At 43.2% G+C, this 21,885-nt stretch overlaps 1 protein-coding gene across 3 annotated transcripts in view; it reads right to left on the minus strand.

Annotated features, from left to right (window-relative positions):
* Positions 1–19,873, minus strand: part of CAMK1D (calcium/calmodulin dependent protein kinase ID) — a 206,569-nt gene extending 186,696 nt beyond the window's left edge. The window contains exon 1 of one of the 3 annotated variants that reach the window (XM_088165924.1): positions 19,248–19,873. In XM_088165924.1, coding sequence (XP_088022050.1) covers positions 19,248–19,339 — 92 coding nt within the window. In that variant the 5' untranslated portion in view covers positions 19,340–19,873. The remainder of the gene's footprint in view (positions 1–19,247) is intronic. The other 2 variants (XM_014883083.2, XM_088165925.1) reach the window with 2 other exon arrangements.
* Between the last annotated feature and the right edge of the window lie 2,012 nt (positions 19,874–21,885).

Here is a 21,885-nt window from a genome sequence, read left to right on the forward strand (position 1 = left end):
TTTTTCTTGTTCAAAGAGCAGGTTGAGCAGTAAAGTGATGAGTTTTCACTCGGCTGGGGCACAGTGCATCTCCACGGAGTTTCACAGACAGATGGGAGATCTCCCTGCTGTGCCCCATGCCAGCTGGACATGGGCCAGCCCTGAACTGGAAACCATCTAATGACACACTCAGAGCCTGCACAGGCCTGGAAATGAGGATGTTGATCAGTGCTTCTCACTTTTCTGTAATCCAAGAATGGTCAAGCTTCTTTCTATTTTTTTTCCCTCTTCTTCCTCTTTTCCCTCTTTCTCGCCCCTTTTAATTTATTTTCTTAATTATTTTTTCTTCACCTTTTTTTTAGGTCACAAAACCATTTTATGCAGTGATTTTCCTTTAAAACCACCTACAAAATGTTTAAAACTCAGCCCATCTAGCTATGACTCACACTTGCCCCGCTCTCCTACCCCTCTCCAATTTTATTTGGCTAGAGTTGGGAGATTTGAGGTTTGGTTTTCCAATTCTTGTGTGTTCTCACCCTCTGGCCCCCAACCCCACACTGCACAACACAGGTGCAGTGAGGCTTTATGTAGGAAAGGACAACAGTAACACAACTTCAAAGCCAACAGGTGACCCAAACCAGCCATTGCTCCTCTGCTTGACCATTGCTTCTCTCACTGCACAGGCAGGAAGGTTTTGCCAGCTGGAGGAGGGCTCAGAAAAAACGGGGCTGAGGCATGCCCAGCTATGGAGCTGGAGTTTCCATTTCCCACCCACCCACACTGCTGCCAACAACCCACATTTCCCTGAAGAACCACCCATCCAAAGTCGTGCAGGGCCAGCTGAGTCTCTGATCTTGCTGATTTTACCATCTGAAGGCAGAAAAGCTCTTCCATCACCCACTTCCACAGAAGCATTAAAAATGCCTGGTTTTTGTGTAAAGACCTACAAGTAATTCCAAGCACAGTGGCCACACTGACGTGAAGTTGCAGGACTCAAACCACCTTTCAGTGTAAATACCAGCTGAGATAAAGAGTGGGCAAGTGCTTTAAAAGCTTATAATCAGTATCCACACAAAAAAAAACCCTCACAAGTGCAAAGAGTAATGATGACAGCTCTTTTTCAAGCAAAGGTAGTTAATGTTTAATTACTCTGGATGCTGCTTTTGCAGTGTATCATACATGTTCCAGGTTACAAACCCAATATAAAATTCTCACAACTGAGCCCATAGTACAAGTGGGGATGTGTTTTACTATCTTTCTGCAACAGCTCCTTTTTCAACTACCAATATTAAAAGAATGTCTTATTTGTGTCAAAACCAGGAAGAGAAAACAGTGCCCCTGCCACCTCAGAAGGCTGACAAAGGTCGTCTAAAATTCCCAAAGATAATTTAAATGTGGCAAATGAAGCTATGAGTGAGAGAATAAAATTAAACCCAAGCAAAATAATTTTGACTTTTAATTTAATGGAAGATCTTACATGCAGTAAAGGGACTGGACCCAACCAAAAAAGAGGAAGCTGCTCTACCCAACCCATCCCTGGGACCCCGTTCTGCATAAGCTAGATGGCCACAACAAATTACAGTGAATTCCTAAATTTAGGCAAATTCATCACTGCCCTGTAGGGGCAGTGAATCCCACCCAGCCTCCTCATTGCCCCTAAAGGAACCAGTAATTCCTGGGAAACAGCAGTACTTCTCACAATGTCTGCAGATCCTGCAATGCACAAGGTGAAGGGATAATGAGTCCTTTCTTTTATTCCCTCAAGACTTTGAAAGACCGCCAAGTTTTATACTGTCCACATAAAGCATAGCCTCAGAGGAGAACAAACCCAAATTACATGCAAAAATTTGGTTTTGTTCAAGGCCCAAATTATTGTCTTGGGTTATTCTTTCTGCTACAGTCCTCTTCCCAGAAAAACTAAAGCTCTGCAAAATAAAAACGATGCAATTCCTTTGCCTGTGATGGAGAAAGTTACTTTTCTGAGCACTCAGACCTTATTTTAAAGGTTTGCTTGAATAAATAGGAACCTATTAATATATTGAGTTTTCTTACTGCATTTTAAAGGGCATTTCATGAAGGCTGGTGTTCCCTTATTGCAGTTTTTATGGAACAGAGAAAAATATTTATGGTGCACCAACAGTGTGCTGAGCTAAATAGTTTTTTCCCTCTCACCCTGCCAAGATTCTCCTGCAAGGATGTTTTACAAAGTGGCTTAGCAGGGCTCTGACTGGTGCTGGTTGTGGTGGTGCTGGCTGGGTGCAGGACACCAAGGCCAGGACATCTCCAGCTGCTTCTGCCCGGGCTGGGCTGCCCCATCCTGGTGGTGACTCCCTTTGGCATCAGGGTCCAGCAGGGCTGGGTCTGACCCACAGCCCCCAGCCCACTCAGCTGCAGGGCATAGAGAGGTCTCCCTCCCAAAACCAAGGGATTTTTTTTGGCTGCTGCAATGAGCTCTGGGTGGGATTAGCAAACCTGGTCCTTTACACTATGTAGAATGTACAGAAATATAGAGGACAGTCACTCAGGAGAGCCCTTCTTAGTCACCTTTCAGCAGTCTACACCTAGTAAAAAAGACATTAATATTTTGGCTCCTGCTGAAATCCCTTTGACTTCACACCTCTAATAAGACTTTAGAGTGAACACATGGCACTATGAATGAGCAAAGTAATCACATACTGAACAGGGTGAAGCTTTAATAAATGTTATAGTGAACTTTGAATTTCCCTAAGTCACTAAGGAAAATTCACTTCAGGAAAATCTCTACACATGTGAAGTGCAGTCACTGCAAGAAGTGTCTTGCAAGTACAAAGCTGTGCTAATAAAATCTGAATGGAAATATTCAGATATTGGGATCCTAATTCATGAAGGTGTCAATGGTTTTCTAACACATTTTTTGAGAACACACATGGATTCTTGAGTACAGCTGCTCTCTTACCCACAGCCCAGCTAAGCATCCTTTTTTCCTTAGGGCTTAGAGCAGCCTCAGGTTGAACAGTGAGACCTACAGCTTCACCTTCCCTGCAAGTTTATGAGACATTTGATGGGACATCCATCATCCAGCCTGGTTCATCAAAGTGGAAAAAGACAGAGTGTTTTACCTTCCAACTATATAACTTTGCATAATAAAACTGTTTAGACTTGGAGATTTTTCTGATGAATGCCAAATGCTCTACAGCAGCAGCCTTCACTAGCAGATCTAAATCACACAGCTTAAATGAAAGCCTACTTGCCAATTTATGCATGAACTTCACTTTTTTCCAGAATCAGAGAAAAAAACCTGAATGCATTGTGCCTACAAAAAGGCTTTTTAAAACACTGCTGCTGCAGTGACTGGAAATACAGCTCTATTCCTCTTGAATCTCAGAGGTAAAATTTTTTTTTCCCCCAAGAAGACATGGAAATGAAGACATTCCTACAATTGCTTTCACTGTTTTTTTGAAGGTGTTTCAAAAAGCTTTATCACTTCAGTAGCCATTCACTGTGCTGGCTTTAGTTGCTGAGCTGATTTTCAAGAGGCACAAACGCTGTGAGACATTAAAAAATATAATTAGCAGATAACACGTGGCTAATGCTACAGATGTGTCTTCAAGGCAAGACCACATTGTATTATCATAGGAGGGCTCTTCAGGGCAGCACAAATCCTTATCCAGCTCTGCAAATCCCACAGTGTTGGCAGAGCAATGCCAAAAGGGCTGCTATTTTCTGATTCCCAGTTATAACATGGACTGCACAGGAAGGGGAAACTGCCTCACAGCTTTACAGTTTCTTACAGGTGTCTCCCTAATGTCCATCCACGGGTGAATCTATACTACAAAATCCACCACAGGCTGGTGCTGAGTGCTCAGAGACATTTCTGGAAGGTCTTTCTGCCTTGCTGGGGTTCCCTGCCCACTGAAAGATAGGAACAGTTTCAGAAAACAAAATGCATTTCAGTTGGGTTTACTCTCTTGTCCCATTTCTAGTGTTTTTGAGGTGGAGCTGTCCACCTCTTTTTGGAGTGGTATATTTAGGAAAGGGATCAGATTCTGGCTTTGTGCTCCCCACAAAGCATCATCTGCCAAACACGAGCATTGCAGCTGAGTTCCCAACATATTTGGATACAAGAGGGGAGGTTCTTACCACATTACCATGACAAAAACAACACCTTGTCCAGTACATTCTGAACATCTCACATAGCAAACTTTAATGAGTTAGATCCCAAAGTGAGTTACAAAGTAGGTCGGGAACTGTTTGACAGATGGAGAAACCAGGACAGTGAGGTGCTGCAACTTCTGCAAGGTCACAAAAAAAGGCCAGTGTCACAGTCAGAAACAAAACCCAAGTTCTCCCAAATTGTTATCTAGTGCTCTTCAACCCAGTACATGTCTCCACCATTAGTCCACTTCATCCCTAAAGCTCATGACTTGACAAGGTCTGACTCCTGAGTGGGTATCAGCAGTGGAAGACCAGAACAGCAGGGACACTGGGTCAAAGAAAGTGACTGGCAAAGTCAAAACAGAACCTGTACTTTTGCCATTACTTTCATGTTAGCTCTAATACACATGCACAGCCATGAAGGCTCTCTGTAATTAAGTTTTCACTCCAATCCTGCTTATGTGAAGCAAAGGCTACTCCAATTCAAGGACAATCCAGCCCTGCTGGGACACAGGTATTTCAGACTGGTGACCCATTTCTACTGAAACACTGAGCACACCCCTCTCCCTGTCTTCAGTGGTATTTGGAGGACTCTCATTTCTCTGCATGACCCTGTTTCTCCCTGTCACCACTGCATATGTGAGGTGTGGAGAGGTAAAGGGGTCATAAGCATCTCAAAATTGGATGAATGCTGTCTCACTGACATCAAAGACTAGCTACTTTTATTGGGATCAAAGTTAGGCCACTACAGATAAATCCTGACCTACATAATTTTTGATTCTTGCCTGCACTTGTCATGAGCACAGACAGGGAGTGCCAGGAAATGGAATTTCTATTTCATTTCACAGTTCAGACACAGACAGGGCAACTGCAATAAAATCCACCATAAATACTGATTCTACCTACTAGGAAGGACAAAGTGGAATATGGAGAGCTAAATCCAACAGGACAGCGGGCTACTCAGAAATAAGATTTTTGTTCTGGACTCTCAGGAGACAGCACATATTTTCCTACTTGCACCCTCATCAGAACTCTCATCTAGTGCATATGCAGCTTCTGTCACCAAAATCTTCACATCAGACATATCTAGCTATGTTAAAGGCTTGTGAGAAGACCATCAGCCTTACAGATACAGTAAGTGATGTGTTAACATTACTTATTTTGACTATTTGTTAGACACTTTGTGTAAAGGCTTCAGGAAGATTTAGAAGTGTATTCCACATCCCTCCATGATCAATAGGGAGACAAATACAAAGCCAAAGACTCCTTTTCTCCCCATCTGCAACTTTTGATATATTTGCAGACACACCAACAATACATTAAGAGAGCCAAACATGGAAGAGGGCCCAATTATTGCCTGAAATATGCTTTCTGTAATAAACTGTATTAATCTAGATATTAAAACAGGTAGGTATTAGGTTGTCCAATGATCAAACTCTGCTTTCATTTATTTCAGAAAAAAAAAATGGACATAATATCTTGTTGACACTCTGTAATTTGTCCTTACAGACCATGATGCACACAAGTATTCAGCAAGAGCCATAGCAGAAACAGATGCCAGCAGATGGTATTATCCTGAACAAAATCAATTAAGGACATTTACAATATGTCAAAAGTGCAGCTACAAAAACAAAGTGTAGACCTGTACATCTGTTTCTTAATGAAGCCATGAGTATTTGACAGTTAGCCAACAAACCACAATCTAAACACTACAGCAACACCAATAATAGATAAGGAAATACCAGACACGATCAGATTCTTCAACAGTCACCACAAAATACAAGATGTCGAGCAGAAATTGAATAACCAAATACTGGAAGTCCATATGTCATGAATTAATGTAGCTAAAATATAAGCATACGAGTTTTCAGTCTCACAGATTTTGTAAGGATGTGATTTGCCCAAAATTTATAGTAACAGGAGTCACATGGTAGCAATAAGTTAAGAAATACTTTTCTCTTCTGTAATACAGTCCTCTGGTGTATTTAAAAGGCTTCTTGGAACCCTGTCACCTTGACTGAAATAAAAAGTACTCACGATTCCCTAAAAGTTGTTATGACATCTCTGTTGAGAACGCTGTGACAATACAAGAGGCATGATGAGATACACAGCCAGGTATGTCAATGGCATCTTGTAGATTATATGAAGCCCAAATGGACTTAGAGAATTCAGGAGTTATTTGTGCAGGGAACAAAAATCTCTGAGTTCCCCATGAAGAAGACAAGAGATGAAAACATTTCCTAAGGGGGGAAAAAATTATCTCTTCTGTGCCACAGCTTCATTCAAAGTATTAAGGACTCATTTCCAGAAGAAAAGGGTAAGACAGTGAACACCTGCTGCTGAAGATGGCACTTAGTGTCCACTGTGACAGTTGTTATCAGTGTTTGCTGATTTTTTTTTCAATCTGACGATTGATCAGATTTCCACCACTACAAACAGGGATGGGACCATCCCATTCCCAGTCTGCTGCAACACGATGAAAGTTCTGGTATTAAAAGAGATGATGGTATCAACTCCATATAAAATAGTTGTTATTAGCTCCTAGGGGACTCATACCAATTTCTCCTACGTTAGCTGCCAAATTAATAAAATATTCAGAAATATTTACATTAAGTGCTAATAAGGGCTGAGGGATGGGTTTCTTTAAGGACCCTGGAAAAATACAGCCTTAGCAGTGAAAAACACACTTACACTGTACATCAGAGCAATGCATCATTCATTTTTACTGAGGCCCAGACGACAGTCTCATTAGACCAGAGATGGATTAAAGACAAATGATCTAGTGAGTAATGTCACTATGGGCCATATAGCACTTCATCCAAGCAGTACCACTGAAAACAGATGACTGGAGGGATTGTAAGGATAAAAACCACAAGGCTTTAGAATGGCATTCCTGAGGGCGACAAAAAAAAAAATAGTGCTGCATATTTACATTTAATCTGCTTCATAAATTGATTTTTGTTATGTTGCCTGTCAAACCACTGAACAAACTGAATAATTGCTTAAGCAGCACTGATAGAGACGTGACAGATTATTCAAGCATTGTGATTCTTTGTTCTTATATATCTCATTAAGAAATGATGATTTGTTCCATTTACAGCTCTTAAGTTGAATTCAGTAACCACTGACATACGAACTCAACCTGGCATCTACTAATTTTTTATTGTTCTCAAGCAGAAATTGTTCCTGGCAAAGTCGCTCTTGCAAACCATTTCAGTGTAGTGGCTGATGATTTTTTAACGATGCAACCCAGAAGGGGAAAACAAACTGCAGCTGACTTCTCTACTGATTTATAGCATCTATGGAATGAAAAGAAATAAAACTTGTTGTATTCTGTACTTCTCCCCTTCTCCCACCTCCTTTTTAGAGAACTATTTTTAACCTCTATAGTTTCATCAAATAAATTCACAGCACATCCCTGCAAACAACTGAGCTGGCAGAAGATGGGACCTGTCTTGTGGGATGTTTTCAGCCCCCTCCTCTTCTGCTGTGGAGTTGCAACCTGTTCCTTCACAGCCTGATAACTTTCTAATGATGTTTGAAAGCTGAGTGTAAGCAGCGTAAAATGCTGCAATTCCAGCCTGCTGCTGAGCAGTAGGGGCTTCTCTCAACTCACACAGGGAAACCTCCAAGCTGTGGAAATCAAAGGCAGAATTTGACAGCAACGCTGAGATGCTACAAATTAAGAGAAAATAAGAAAGGACAAGTTGTGCTTTTGTGTGTCACCCTCTGACTTCAGGAGGATCTACTGAGACCACAAAGCCAACACACAAGGAGACCTCTAAGCACACATTTTACAGGCACCTCCCAAAGCCAAAACTGCAGGTTTTAGACAAGAGGTGGAAAGCAGGGATTTGGTGTAGCAGATGAAACGTGGAGATGGAGGACAGGGAAGGACCATTGTGCTTTTAACTTCTTATTTGTCTGGGTTTATCCCCATTAGCTAATTGAGCACAGGGGCACCTCACAGTTTCTGCCTTCCCCTAAATGCAACCCAAATATGAAGAGAAATTCAAACTACAGAATAAATTAACAACATTCACAACCCACTTAAACAGCTTTTGCCAAATGGCACAAGTCATTGTCTGTGCATTCATGAATGAAGCCAAATAATGTGCTGTTTGGCAAAAAAAAAATACTATTTAGTGCTGTATATCTCTCTATATCACTATATAAATAGTATTTTTAATATGTGGGTATACATACATTTATGTGCATTTTATATATATATATATACACATATATGTACATATGTATTTTTATATATATATATATATATATATAAAATACACACACATAGACAGTATTTATATAGAGGGCTCCTTCACCTTTCAACCAACCACATGGCAATGTAAGAGAAAGATGTCACAACAACACACGATCTCCAGGGCAAACACTGGCCCTGAAGCTGCCAGTCATTTTAGTGGTCATTGAAAATGATGGAAGTGTACTGGTGCAGTGCAAGCTGTCCTGTCCAAAAGACCCATATCTATGAATTTTTCCAGCTCATGAACAAGGAGGGGGATTTAAAAGTCTCTAGAGTTAATTAAGCTGCAGCTGAATCCCATTGCTCTACTTTGCCCCAGACCTCTCCTTTCCTCTTTCCCCCAGTGCCACTCCCCTGGTTTCAGCTTCAGTGCCTGTTATGTTCCTTTCCAACAGTAGCCAAAGGGCACACCTTTGCTTTCTGGGCACAAATCATCTCAGCTGTTACTCAGGAATCCTTGAATCACTTTCATTGCTTTCCATTAAAAATACAAGATTCATCAGAGACATCGTTCAATGGACTTGCCTACAAAGCTCTGCAAGATTTTTTTTTCAGGGTCTCTCTCTTAAGAGCATAAAATTTATGTCTATGACATAAATTACATGGCTATGAACAGGAAAATTAGCCAGTAAAATTACTCCACATACACCTTAACAATCCCAAGAGCAGAAGTCTCCCTGCAGCCTGCAGTACCTCTATGCCCTATGTCTATGTGCTTTTGAGAACCATTTTCTTCAGATCATTTCTTGGTACATTCTCCCCTGACATCTAATTATATAGCCCCCTCCTTCCTAAAAGCCATAAGTCAAACCTGTGACAGGAGACCTTTCCCTTCCTTCTGAATTATTCCTCTCGTGCTCCAGTGCCTGGGTCATTAGGCCAAAAGGAGTCACACTGTTTTTCTGCTCCATTAATGTTTTTATCTAAGCATCCTCCCATGGTGCTTCAAGTAACTTGGCTAACAAGCTGTGTGTTGGTTGCCCCTCTCTTCTCTCCCTAGAAGAGATGAGGGGTTTGTGCTGTTTCATGGTGCTTTTTTTGCATTTGAGAGCATTTTATTTTGGGAGGGAAAGCTTGTTTGCTTTGCAATATTCAGGTTGCTATGCAATTATGCTAGAGAAGGTGTCTCAAAACACCATGGCTTGCACCCAGAGAAGGAGGTGGTGTTTTTGTGATGCTCATCATCAGCCTGTGGAAAAGCTTAACACTGTCAGATTTTCCCCTCAAAAAAAGTTGAACAAATTAATTACACCCCTGCGGCAAGAAATCCCATTAAAGAAGAGGTGTGAGGCAGATGCTGATCCCAGAGCTTTAGATAGTCCTTAAGATATCTCAGGCTGCAGCTACAAAATGTCCCAAAGTAAAAGACAAAGCCTTTGAATTTGTACAGGTGTTATTCAAGAAAACAACATAGAGAGCACAAATGAAGTTTAATGAGTTCACAGTGTCTTGTGCCACCGTCAGCACACACCAAGCACTTTGCTGTGCCTGAAATTTCCAAAACACCACAGGCTTCATGGCTGGGCACATCATGCCAAGTTATACTGAGAGGCAGGAGAAGACAAGAGTGAGCAGTGGGAGGGAATCTCTAAGCCAACTCAAAATAAGAGTGAAGGATTATCCAGGGATGCTCCAGCAATCTCTCTCAACTATGGCTGAAATTGATTAGCAACCTGTGCCTTCCCCAGTGGAGTTTTACATGGGCTACAAATCCTTTAAGTGCTCTCCTCTCCCCTCAGCTCTCTTCTGTGCTGTTTGGATTTTCCATGTAATTTTGAGGATTTTCACAGTTTTTCATACAATAGTTTCCATCATTTCTGCCCTTGCCCATCACAGTGGGGCAGTAGGGTCACAACTGGTGAGTTTGTATGGAAAACATGCCTGGTTGAAGCTTGGTCCTTTGAATTATTTAAGCTTGGCTGGGAGGATGGGATCCTGCTGGGAGCAATCCCACATCACCCCAAGAACTGCCTAGACTGTTCCAGCTCTTTATAGCTCTGGGCAGACCTGGATTCCTCTGAGCAGCTGAAACAACACAGCAATAAAGCGCCCACGCTGTTACCAACAGCACAGAGACAGTGCTCTGCATCTTCAAACCTTAACTAGTAACAATGATTTATGTGTGATGACCCTGGGTGAATCACACACAAACAAATATATTTTGAGGACATTGGTGCTGACACAGTGCCCACTATTAAAAGAAGCAGGACAGTCCCCTGCATAAGAGGACTTAACTGGAGTTAAGATTCAGGCTCAGCCCTGGGTTTACAAGTGACACGCTTGCTTGTCTTTAACAAAAGAGTGTTAGCATTTTTGTCTTATTTATTTAGATTGTAAGTTCTCCTGGGTACAAACAGTCTTTTACTCTGCTGTTTGCAGTAGCCCTCTCTCAACAGTACCTGATCTCATCTGAGGTCAGTAAAAGGCACAGTAAAAAATTCCCAGGTATTTTAGACCCTTCACACTTCCCTTGCCCATCTCCAACCCTCACATATGCATTGGCTTCTCAGCCTTTGCAAATCTCTACATTTAAGCAGGAGTGGCTGTGCTGGTTTATTTTTTACTGCAACAGAAGCGCATCCATTTCTGTGACCAGCGTGTGGAGAGGGGCAGCCACATTTCCCAAGTGCCGTAGGGGGGTTAGACAGGTTTTAAACACCTAAAACTAAAAACTGCAATGTCACAGAACAACTCCACAGCACTGGGGGATTCTGTCTTCAGGGAGATACCTGGGATATTCTAGAACCTTCCCTTCGGAGCTCCCAGGAAGACCTGCAAACCTTCACACCCCACCACTGATGAGCAGGGATGTATTACTCTCCTTGCTCTCTAAATTGCCACACCAGCCCTCACTAAAATAAACAGGGAGGTTCAAGGCTCCCAGACCTCAGAAATTCCACACATCCTGACCTCACTTCACTCCCACCAGCCATAGATGAAACTTCTGGGTCTGCTGTACTCTGGTAAATGAGCATGAGATGTATTTCCCAACTTTTGGGTGCTCAGGCTTGAAAGAACTTATCTTCAAATCCTCAACCTAAATTAGTGGAAGCATTAAGAGCAGGAAAATGAGAAGAGTCCTGCGGGAAAAAAGTGCAAAGGACAGGATCTAGAGGGGAGATGCCACAATTCTTCACTCTATTGTTGTTCATGTTCATTTGCATCATTACAAGCACCTGCTTTTTGTTCCTCCTGGAAACTGTAAGAAGACTGAAAATGTTTGGTTTATCTCCAACTGGGGATGAAATAAAATCAAAACAAAAATAAAAATAAATCCTCAATACAACTAAGCCAGCATGTTTTCTCTCATGTGCTTCTTCTCATTTCAGTCTTGAAAAAGGTAATTTAAGAACTAATCTTATGCAGCCCAGTTGTCCAAAACTGTTGATATTTTAACTGTGACCCATGATACTGCTCAGGAAAAGATCAAGGAAAATCAGTGAGCTATTATTACAGAGGATCCCCAGCGCTGTGCTCAGCTGTTCTACACATGAATCAGATCCAAAACAGAGCTTCCCAGTTTTTTTCCTGGTAGCTTTTTCTTAGCACATCCAGTGTTTAAAAAAAAAGGTTTTTAAAAAAGGCTTTTTAACTCAGCCAAAAAATTCTGCTTAAGAGTATTATTTTGATTTAACCTTATACAATCTGTTTGGTGAGTAATTCTGGCATAAAACTCCATATGCAGCTTTCAACATGGAAACATCAGTGAAAGGGCCTTCAAAAGTTTATTAACAATCTGTTATTTATAGCTTGCTTTTTCAAAAGTGATTGGCACAACATTCAGAGGAAAATTACAGGAACCGCCAAGTCAGATAATAAAAAAACATATTGGTGTTAAGATTTGATGGAAAGGTTTTAAGGAACACTATGATTGCTAGAAGTGAGACATATTCTGATTGCTAAGCCAGCTATTTGTCATTCAACAACAGCCCAATCACACACATATGTTTGCAAATTATTGTTATTGTTGTTAATTATTATTTACCAAGAAGCACTGAAATGCAAGGTGGCTTGAATTCCAAAGAAAATGACAGATTTCTGCCCCAAGGAATTTTTTATCCCTCCTTTCACTCATTACCTGTTTACTAACAGTACCCACTTAGTTCCAACTTGTTTTCTTGCTATCTAAAATGACTAGAAAATTAGGTCCTATTAAGTAATCATGAATACAAACTGTGAGTCACCGGTTAAGTGAATACCATTACTGGCAATAAATTCAGAACCCTATTATAAATGACTGTCATTGTCAAGCAAACCAAAACAATACTACTTTATTCAATATTAATTGTATCCTTGGATGCTTGAAAGGATTAAGTAACCCCAACTAATATTCTGCACGTAGTCAGGAGAACTGTGTGTGAAGGACAACAAAAAATAATTGAGGTCAGTAGCCAAGGTGGAGAGAAAAAGAGGCAAAAAGGAAGGAAAACACACATAGAGAGATATTTCAGCTCCTATGTGAAAGCAGATGGAGGGTGAAGGAAGCAGACAGGCTGCTCCAGATGGTGGGAGCGGCGGAGAAGAAGGCTCTCACACCCACTGTGTTGTGGCTGTGATGGGAACAAGAGACTTTTGGTTAAAGGATTACTGTGGGGTTCCGAAGAGTTGGGTTCAGCTCCGTCCACCACCTCTCCACCCTCTGGGTTTTGCTTGTTGGGAGCTTTTGGGATGTCAGCTACCTCTGTGGCTGCCAAAAAACACCAATGTTTTAATGCATACCCTACACAAAGAGAAGCTGTGGAATAGATATTTGTTATATTGAACTCCTGAGGGCTGAGATTAAGCGTTGGCCAAGGCAAGGATCACATTTTCCTAAGCAAAAAATAGCAGGAGAATACCCAAACTGTCTATTCCAATCCAACCCAAATATCTTGCTGTCACCTTGCTGGCCAAGCACCCTCCTTGGCTGCTCAGGCATGCAGGTATCCTCTGTCTGGCAGCAGGGAGCTCAGACAGGACCAAGATGTATTTCAAAAAGAAAATCCACAGAAAAAGAGACAAGGCAGGGGAAAAATGAGGCAAGACATCAAAACTGGTAGACAAACAGGCAAACAAAGGAAGCACGAGCACATATGTGAGCTGACAATACAGCAACAGTGTGTCTCCAGAATTAGGTGCTCACCTGAAAGCTTTTGATTATTGAGGATTTGCAATCCTAATTTCAGATGATGAAAGAAAATTGCCTTTCAGCTACACTGCTGCCCCAAACAAGCACTTTCCAAAATGCACCTGTAAACCAAGAGCTGTCAAAAAATCCCTTCCCACCAATCGCTGCCAATTTTTTTCCCAATCCTCACCATCAGCCTTTAGACCCATTGGCCATTTTACTTTTCCTTCTTTCCCATTTCAATTCCAGCTGAACCCCAAACCTGTTATTTTCTATAACTGTTCAATGAAGACCAACAATTTACATCAAAAGATACTAACTCATTATTTTTAAGCCTTCAAGAACAAACTGGATAGAAACCTATGCCTGGAGATAGCAATCAGGATTACTTGGTTTAAAACAAAATGCATCATCTTAAAGGAGTCCTAACAGCAGAAAAATACTGAGTTTTTTCTGATTTCACTAAATAGAATACACAAACTTAAACATCTGAGTTGTTTCACACCACAAAGTTAAACATTAATATTTGGACCTCAGCTTTCACTCCTCCCACAGATTCAAGAGAGGTGCTATAAGCACCTCTTGGCACAAATTATCCCTGACTCCACATGGGTTTGGCAGCAAGATTCCCAGAGTTATGGATTTTAAGGTCAGAAATTATCATGAACTATCATCCTCTGTAAACATGGACAAGAGGCACTTTCCTGCTGCTTGAAGCCTGAGAGTTTTCAGAGCTCCCAGAAAATCATCAGAGCAGATGAGATCCACTTGCCTTCATGGTTTGCTCCAGTAGTTCATCAACTTTGCTCCTGAGAACCTGCACCTCAACTTCAGCCCTTTGGGACACTGCATTTTCTTCCCTGAAGATTTTTTTTTTAGGTGAAATGTTTATTTAATTAAAAAAAAAAAAAAAAAAAAGGAAAATACTGAACTGAGGAAAATATGAAACAACCTGACAGAGCCACTGCTGCCTCACTGAGGTATCATAAAAAAAGAGGCAGCAATTGCTGGTAATGTCAGCAGAAACTCGAAAATCAGACAAACCCCTCAATCATCACAGGAGGCATCGAGCCAAGGAAAACACAAATATCAACGTGTTTCTTTATGTCTTGAGAACTTCCAAAATCACAAGGGAAAAACTGAATAACTTGCATGATGCCTCAAGTTGAATGGCTGAACAGGGATGGGCTGTTGTGTGACTCCAACACGAGTGCTTTTGGCCCCCAGCTGATGAAAAGGCAGGACCTTTGACCAGAGACAACCAGACCTTGAGTGCTCTGGTACCTCCCAGCACCCTCCTTCAAGAGAGGAGCCCCTGTCAGGACCTGTCCTAACCAGTGGGAGCCAAGGCTGGCCCAAGGCACAGCCCCCACGAGGGTCTGACCACCCAAAACCAGACGAGAGCAGGAGGTGGATCAGCTGATGGAGTGCCAGTGTGGGGCTGGCACCATGAGAGGACAGAGACACAGCACATAAGGGTTTGTGCCAATGGGAGTGTTTGTGTGCACGGGGGTGTGTGAGAAAGAAAAGAGGTGTGAGAGGAGGATGAGGAGTGACTTCATTTCAGAGCATGAACCAGCACGTACTGGTGAGTGGAAGAGCCTTGGAGAGAGCCAGGAGCCCATCAAATGGCATAAGAGTATGGAAGTGACACAGACAAACCAAAAATTACCACAGAGCCCCTGAGAAAAACAGAACCACCCATCTGTTTTCTCCAAACTGTATTTTAGGAAAGTATTGGAAACTTACTTGAAGCGTATTTGTCTTCCCACCCAGCTCTTACTATGTTATGGCTACATCCATGCAACTCCCTCTGTTATCCTTACTAAGATTTAAGAAATTTACCACATCATTTTTAAGGACAGTACCAATATTTTCATAGTTACTAAATTCGAGCCTTTCTAAATATTAGAACTTTGTCATAACTCTGATGCCAATTAGGCCTAATTACAGATATCTTAGAAATTTGGAGTTGATCTAATTAGGCAGATCAAGTGATGTAACCTTCCTCTTTGACTACTGGATGAAATGGTATTTCTTATTACTTCCTGGATGTCAAAAGCTAAGGTTAAAATGCCTTAGACATAACATACTTTAAATGTGAGGAAAAAAAGTGATATTTCTGTGATCATTCATCAGATTCCTGCTATTGTGAAATTTCACATCTCTCAAGAGCTGGGGCAGAAATCCCCCTCTCCAGGCAGGCCCTCAATTCCCCTCTCAATTTGTCTTCCAGGGAGAACTGAGTACAGCTACAAGAGGTGAATCTGTAGAAACTTAAAGGGAGAAGAGTCAGATCTTCTTCTTTCTTTAAACACACCTTTCTTGACTTGGAAAGGACTCTAAATTACATTTAGGCCCCTTTGCTATGATTTTATTTTATCTTTAATTTATTTTGCTTATTTTTTCCTAGCTACTTTTTCAGGATCTGTAATTTCACTGTCAATGGCTTAGCAGCAAACAGGTCCAGTTCCAAAAAGGGGCACTCAATGAACCTTTGCACATGGAATGTGGCTCACTGTCCCACTTGGACCAGCACAGCCCAGGAATGGACCAGGACCATCATACATATTGTAATATGATAACATATAAACTATACCAATAATCATGTATTATAAAATATATTAATACTATTAATTAGTATTACCAAAATCTTTCATTGACACTCTGGTACCTGAGAGATTGCAGCCTCAAAAGAAGATTGCACATGCTATCTGCATAAGTACAGAACAGGGTAAATACAGGTTTGGGTACATCTGAGCCAACCACTGCACACTAGTAGAAAAACATTATTGTCCAACAGCACAGAGCAAACAACACAGACCTCAGCCACCAAATGAAAATTCTTTGGGTGGAAAAGGGCTGCTTTCCTACATGTGGACATGACATACAATTCAATTTCAGCATCAATGTGGCTGGACATGATTTACAGAGACTTGTAAATAATTTATTCCAGCTCTGAAAGGGAGAGCTGGATACTCATTTGAGGTTCCTTGCAGCCCGGATGATGTCATGATTAACTGACTTAGGATCTTTTTAATAATTCCAGCAAATTTCAACTCTCCCGTGTTAAAGATCTGCTGAAGAGCTTTTATTCAGATGAAAGGCTCTTTTCTGAGAACATTATAAGGTGCACACATAGATTTAACATCCACAAATCAATGCACTTGAAATAAAATAAGCTTTTAAAGTTTCTTTTTCACTTTCTTCCCTGATTTGGGGGTTTAGTGCTTTTATTTATCTAGCCAATTTTACCCCAGGCAATTAAGACAGCTGCATGAAAAAGGGCTGTTTTTCTGTTAAAAGTGCTTTTAGTACTTTGGCATCCTGAAATGGAATGGCAGAAAAATGCAAAATATAGCTACTACAATCCAGTACATTTCATGTGACATGCCAAGTTTTTCACTCTATGCTAGAGAAAAATCTATTAGCTGGTGAGATCAAGTGTTGGCTGTCCAACATGGTTCAGCATTACAGTGCAGGAGGGATCAAAGCAGATTTTAACCCTGCTCCTAAATAATGTCAGAGAAAAACGTTTTGGTACAAACAGTTTAAAGCTATTTATACTTATATAGCTTAATTCCTATTTAAATACTTTCTTATCAATAATTGAGAACGTTTCCCATCATTTAGGCTCCTGGATCCTGTATATCTGCTGCTCAAGTCAGTGAACCGCCCTTCACTCCCTTCAGCAGAAATGGAACAGGCACTTTAATGATTTGCACAGCAATGGCCTAAATTTTTTAGAAGCTTCACATCCTAGTATGTTACACCAGACCTGGTAGGAATTGCAGGTGCTGCACTAGTGGGTGGCTAAGGACAGAACCAAAACTCAGATTCAAATCTTCTAATTATCAGCCTGCCCTTGGAAGCTAAGGAATGCACAACCAGAAGGCAACCCACGTGTAGCCTGCTAAACACACATATATTCATAATTGAATTCAGCTATGTCCGAAAAAGAAAGAAGATCTATTTTCTTTATATGGGCCCAGGTTCATAATCCAATTATTTCAATTTTCTAAAACTTTCTAGATTGACTATTAAGTCAAGTTTAAAAACTTCACAGCTTCCACTCCCATTAGAAAGAATTTACTCACCAAACTGTGAGGCTCAGACAATGGTTAACAGTTTGAGACACTAATTGGCCATATTTAATGGATTTAATTTGAAACAGCCATGCGAATATGCATAACTATTAACTCTGACCAGCTTTACCCTCCTTGGGACCTACACCAGCTCCCATTAACAGTGGGATCCGGATCAAGACCACAGCTTTAATTCTTCCTGAACCTCTTCAGCAGCACAAATTAACCCTCACAGGTGGCTTCAATGCCACAACCAGAGGGGTGACAGAGTGGGAATCCCAGCGAATTGTCCTACTGCTCCAGCAAACCTCAGAGCGTTAAAACTTTCCTCCCCAACACCCCTTTGCTCAGGAAGGGAACTGCACACCTAAGGTGACAAAGCAGGACACGTCTCTCCCAGCACGAAATTCCCACAGCAAAAACTCAATGAAGGTGACAAGAATCCATCACACTGCTTGGCTCTTACGCTGCATTTTGCTTCCTCAGAGACCTGGACAGACATTAATTTGATTTACTAAGTCGGTGTTTTCCTGAGGGCTGTGCTATCAAGCCCATCACTGCCAGGCTGCTGACCCATGTCCATGTTAAACCACCAGCCTGATTCCTACTCACCGCCTGTTTATAGGAAACCAGCGAGCCCACGAACCAGAAATATTCTGTTTATAGGGAGCCCTCCCTTGGAAGCAGAAAGAAACTCAAATATTACAGTCAAAACTTGTTCAACTGTGTTTTGGAGCGTAGGAAAAGCACTACTCGGGATTAACAGCGCTTCGTTTTGAGACGCGCTTGAAGTTTCAATTAAAGCGGTGGGAACACAGCTACGAGGAGCACTCGCAATCCAACCCAACTCTAATTACAATGTATTCACACACAGCAGCCCGTGCGCTGCCTCCTTCTGCACTCCCGGCTCCCTACCTTTATAATATTCTGAGCGCAAAAATTAGTTTTAACAAAAATAAAACTCTTTGCCCGGCCAAAAAGGCACCAGCCTGTACCCCGCTCCCTTGCACCATCTGTGCGTGTTTTTCTTGAGCCTTCAAAAAAAAAAACAACAAAAAAACCCCCAACAAACAGCTCTAACGTTTTACTAATCTTTATGCCCCGCCACTATAAATAAAACAAATAAAGCCCAACAACAGTTAAGCATCGTAGCTAAAACACATCCAATCCACTCCGATTATTTCTGCTCTCCTGTCCACAAATAGCTGCAGCCATCGTCTTTAGGGGAAGCGTGCAAGTCAGACCGCATTTATTTACAGTTGCACTTGGAAGAAAAAACCTTCCCCTGTCTCCTCGTTCTATGAATATTTTAAAACACTTGGGATTTTTCCTTTTTATCGCTTTTTTGGAGGATATGGAAGGAGGGTGAGGGGTGATGCTAGCCCAGCACCTGCCCCACAATTCTGTTTTTCTCGGTGTTCCCAGGTCGCTCCGACTTCTCGCTCGGATGGATGCGCGGGGCGCGGAGCAGCACCGGGGGTGCGCAAATCCCCGCACAGAGACCCGCGCAAATTCCCGACCCGCGCAGAGACCTGCACAGAGACCCGCACAAATCCTCACGCAAAGACCCGTGCAGAGACCCGCACAAATCCCCGCACGGGGACCCGCACCGCTCCCGGGGAAGGGACAGCGCCCGCGCCCGCCGCCGGCCCCGCAGCCGAACCCCGCCACCTACGTCCCCAGTGTCTCCTTGAACTCGAAGATCTTCTTGATGTCCTCCGCCTGCTTCTTCCAGGAGCCGCCGCCGTCCCCGTTCTCCCGGGCCATGGCCGCAGCCCCGCGGATGCCGCGCCGCCGGCTCCGAGCCCTCGGGCGGCTTTTGCTTTCTTTTCTGCCGCGGCGGTAGCGGCTGCTGCTGTTTCTTCTTCTTCTTTTTCCTCCTCCTCCGCCTCCTTCTTCTCCCCTTCCTCCTCCTCCTCCTCACACTTCCTGCCCGCCGCCGCTTTTATTTCCTCCGCGCTCCGGCGGGCTCCGCGAGTGTCACTTTTCCTGGGCTATTTCCTCCCAACTTTCTCTTCCCCCACCCTTCCCTCCCCTTCTCTCCCCTCCTCCTGCGCTCCCCCCGCGGAGCCGCTGCCGGGGCTGCCCCGTCTCTCCGTCCTCCTGCGCCCCGCGCAGCAGCTGCGCGCACCCGAGTCCCGGGGTCACTTTGCTCCCTGACTGACCCACCCTGTCGAAAAGTCCCTCCTTTTTTTGCTTGTTTGTTTGTTTTTCTTTTCTTTCTTTCTCTCTCTTTTTCTTTTTTTTTTTTTCTTTTTTTTTTTTTTTTTTTTTTTTTCTAGAGGGAGGTCACTGTTTATCTTCCCCCACCCCTGTGCGGGGCCCCATGGGATGCTCAGCCTGCCGGGCGCGGTGCGGTGCGGAGCGGCCCCGCGGGCGCAGCGGCTGTGCGTGGTTGTTATGGCAATGGGAGGAGGAGGAGGAGGAGGAGGAGGAAGAGGAGAAAGCGGAGGAGGAGGAGGAAGAAGGAGGAGGCAGCCCCACCGCTGCTCTGCTGCCTGGCGCTGCCCCTCCTGACTGAATGAAGATAATTCGCATTGCACCAAAACCACGCACGTCAAACGGGAGGGGAGGGAAAGCAGCGAGGGGAAAAAAAAAATTAAAAAGGAAAGCCAGGAAGAAAAAAAAAAAAAAAAAGGAAAATTAAAAAGGCACACCACAAGCGGCCGTGCTGCCTGGACGGGCTCTGCGCGGGGATGCGCGGGGGCGGCGGTGCCCACCTGCCTCTCACACACAGTCTGGGATGTAAAAACTCATCCCTCAGCAAGGACCACCCTCACCCAGCACAGCCCTAGAGGCAAGGGGCAGCCTAAGAGGGCTCAGGGGGTCCCGGGGCCGCTGGTGGGCACCGCGTAGCCCCGGGCAGGGGTCCAGCCCTGGCACCGCGCCCACCCCGCCGGCACCGCCGTCCGAGCCCGGCACGGCATCGGCCCCTCACGCTGTCACACACACGCGTGGCTGGCATCATTGCTAAAAGCAGCTTTTTCCCAGCGACGCTGAGACCTCTAGCGTCGTCACATCGGGCATGGGCTGAGCTCTGATGCGGGGTGACAGGATTCGTCAGACATCAGAGAAAACGATCGTCTACACTAACTGAGACATGTTTATAGCTAAGATCTTTGGGCTTCAGTTTTAGAATACGTAAGGCACTAAAAAAGTGAAATTCTTCTGGGACACCCGAGGTAGGCGACCAAATCAGAAGCTTTGCTGTTGACAATACAGGCACTCAGATGCCTCAGTCCCAAACCTGACCAACTCCAAACCTGATCATCAAATCAGGACCTGAAAATAAATTCAAATACAAGGAGCTAAATAACATTTACTTTAAAACAAACGTGACAGTATGCACTTTACTGTTTCACATGTATTGTGTCTTTTAACAGATTCCTTAAAAGTCTATTCTGGAAGCTGATTTTCCAGATTTCTTATAATTTATGAGCAGAATTTGCACAGTATCAGCCTATGAGGCTCTCCCTGAGTCTGGGCTCGGTGGGAACAGAGAGAGCTGTGCCTCTCATCTCAAAGGGGCTGTGGCAGACTTGGGCATTTGTAGGTGGGTGAAAGTGTAAACCTGGGGTACAGGTTGGGGTGTTTGGTCAATGCTACCCTCTGCTGGGCAGAGCCACTCGGCTTTGTGTGTGCCAGCTCCTGGGGTTGATTACTGCACCCCTCTGATGCTTTGGCAGCTCTCCAGCCTCATGGACAGCCCAAACATCTTGGGATTTCCTACCATGGATGTTTGTGTGCTGTCACAGCATGGAACGGGTTTCCTTCTGCTCCTGACTTACTTCCACCTTCTCACCACCACCCTCAGAATTTACATTCTACTCCACTCCATGGGAGTGTCACCAGGAGTCCCCAGGCAGCCTCACAACCCCACTGCATACCTGGAAAATGAAAGATGTGACTGACCTAAAAACATGCAGCTGACTACCAAATCCAAGTTGCCCTTCAAACAGCACCACTGTGACATTTTCTCTCTCTTTCACAAGTAAATCACATGGTGTTAGAAATGCCATGCTCCTGCCTTCAGAAGATTGAGAGAGTGTGAAGCCAGGAAGGGCAAGTGTGATGCTCTGCCCTGACCTCCAGCATGGTGGAGACCAAAGAGAAGATGATCATCCAGATGAGCATCGTAATTTACCTTGAAGCTATGGCATCCAAAAATCATCTACCACTTTTATTTATGACACCCCATTGGTCCCTATGGCACCACATTAAAATCTCACTGCACAGACAGTGTCATCCACTTCTCCATTTTGGCTTTCAGCAAGCAAAAATTTTACTTAAAATTGCTCAAATCCTTGCCAATG

The sequence above is a fragment of the Sturnus vulgaris genome, chromosome 5, assembly GCF_052056855.1.
Source record: "Sturnus vulgaris isolate bStuVul1 chromosome 5, bStuVul1.hap1, whole genome shotgun sequence".
In the NCBI taxonomy this organism is placed as follows: domain Eukaryota; kingdom Metazoa; phylum Chordata; class Aves; order Passeriformes; family Sturnidae; genus Sturnus; species Sturnus vulgaris.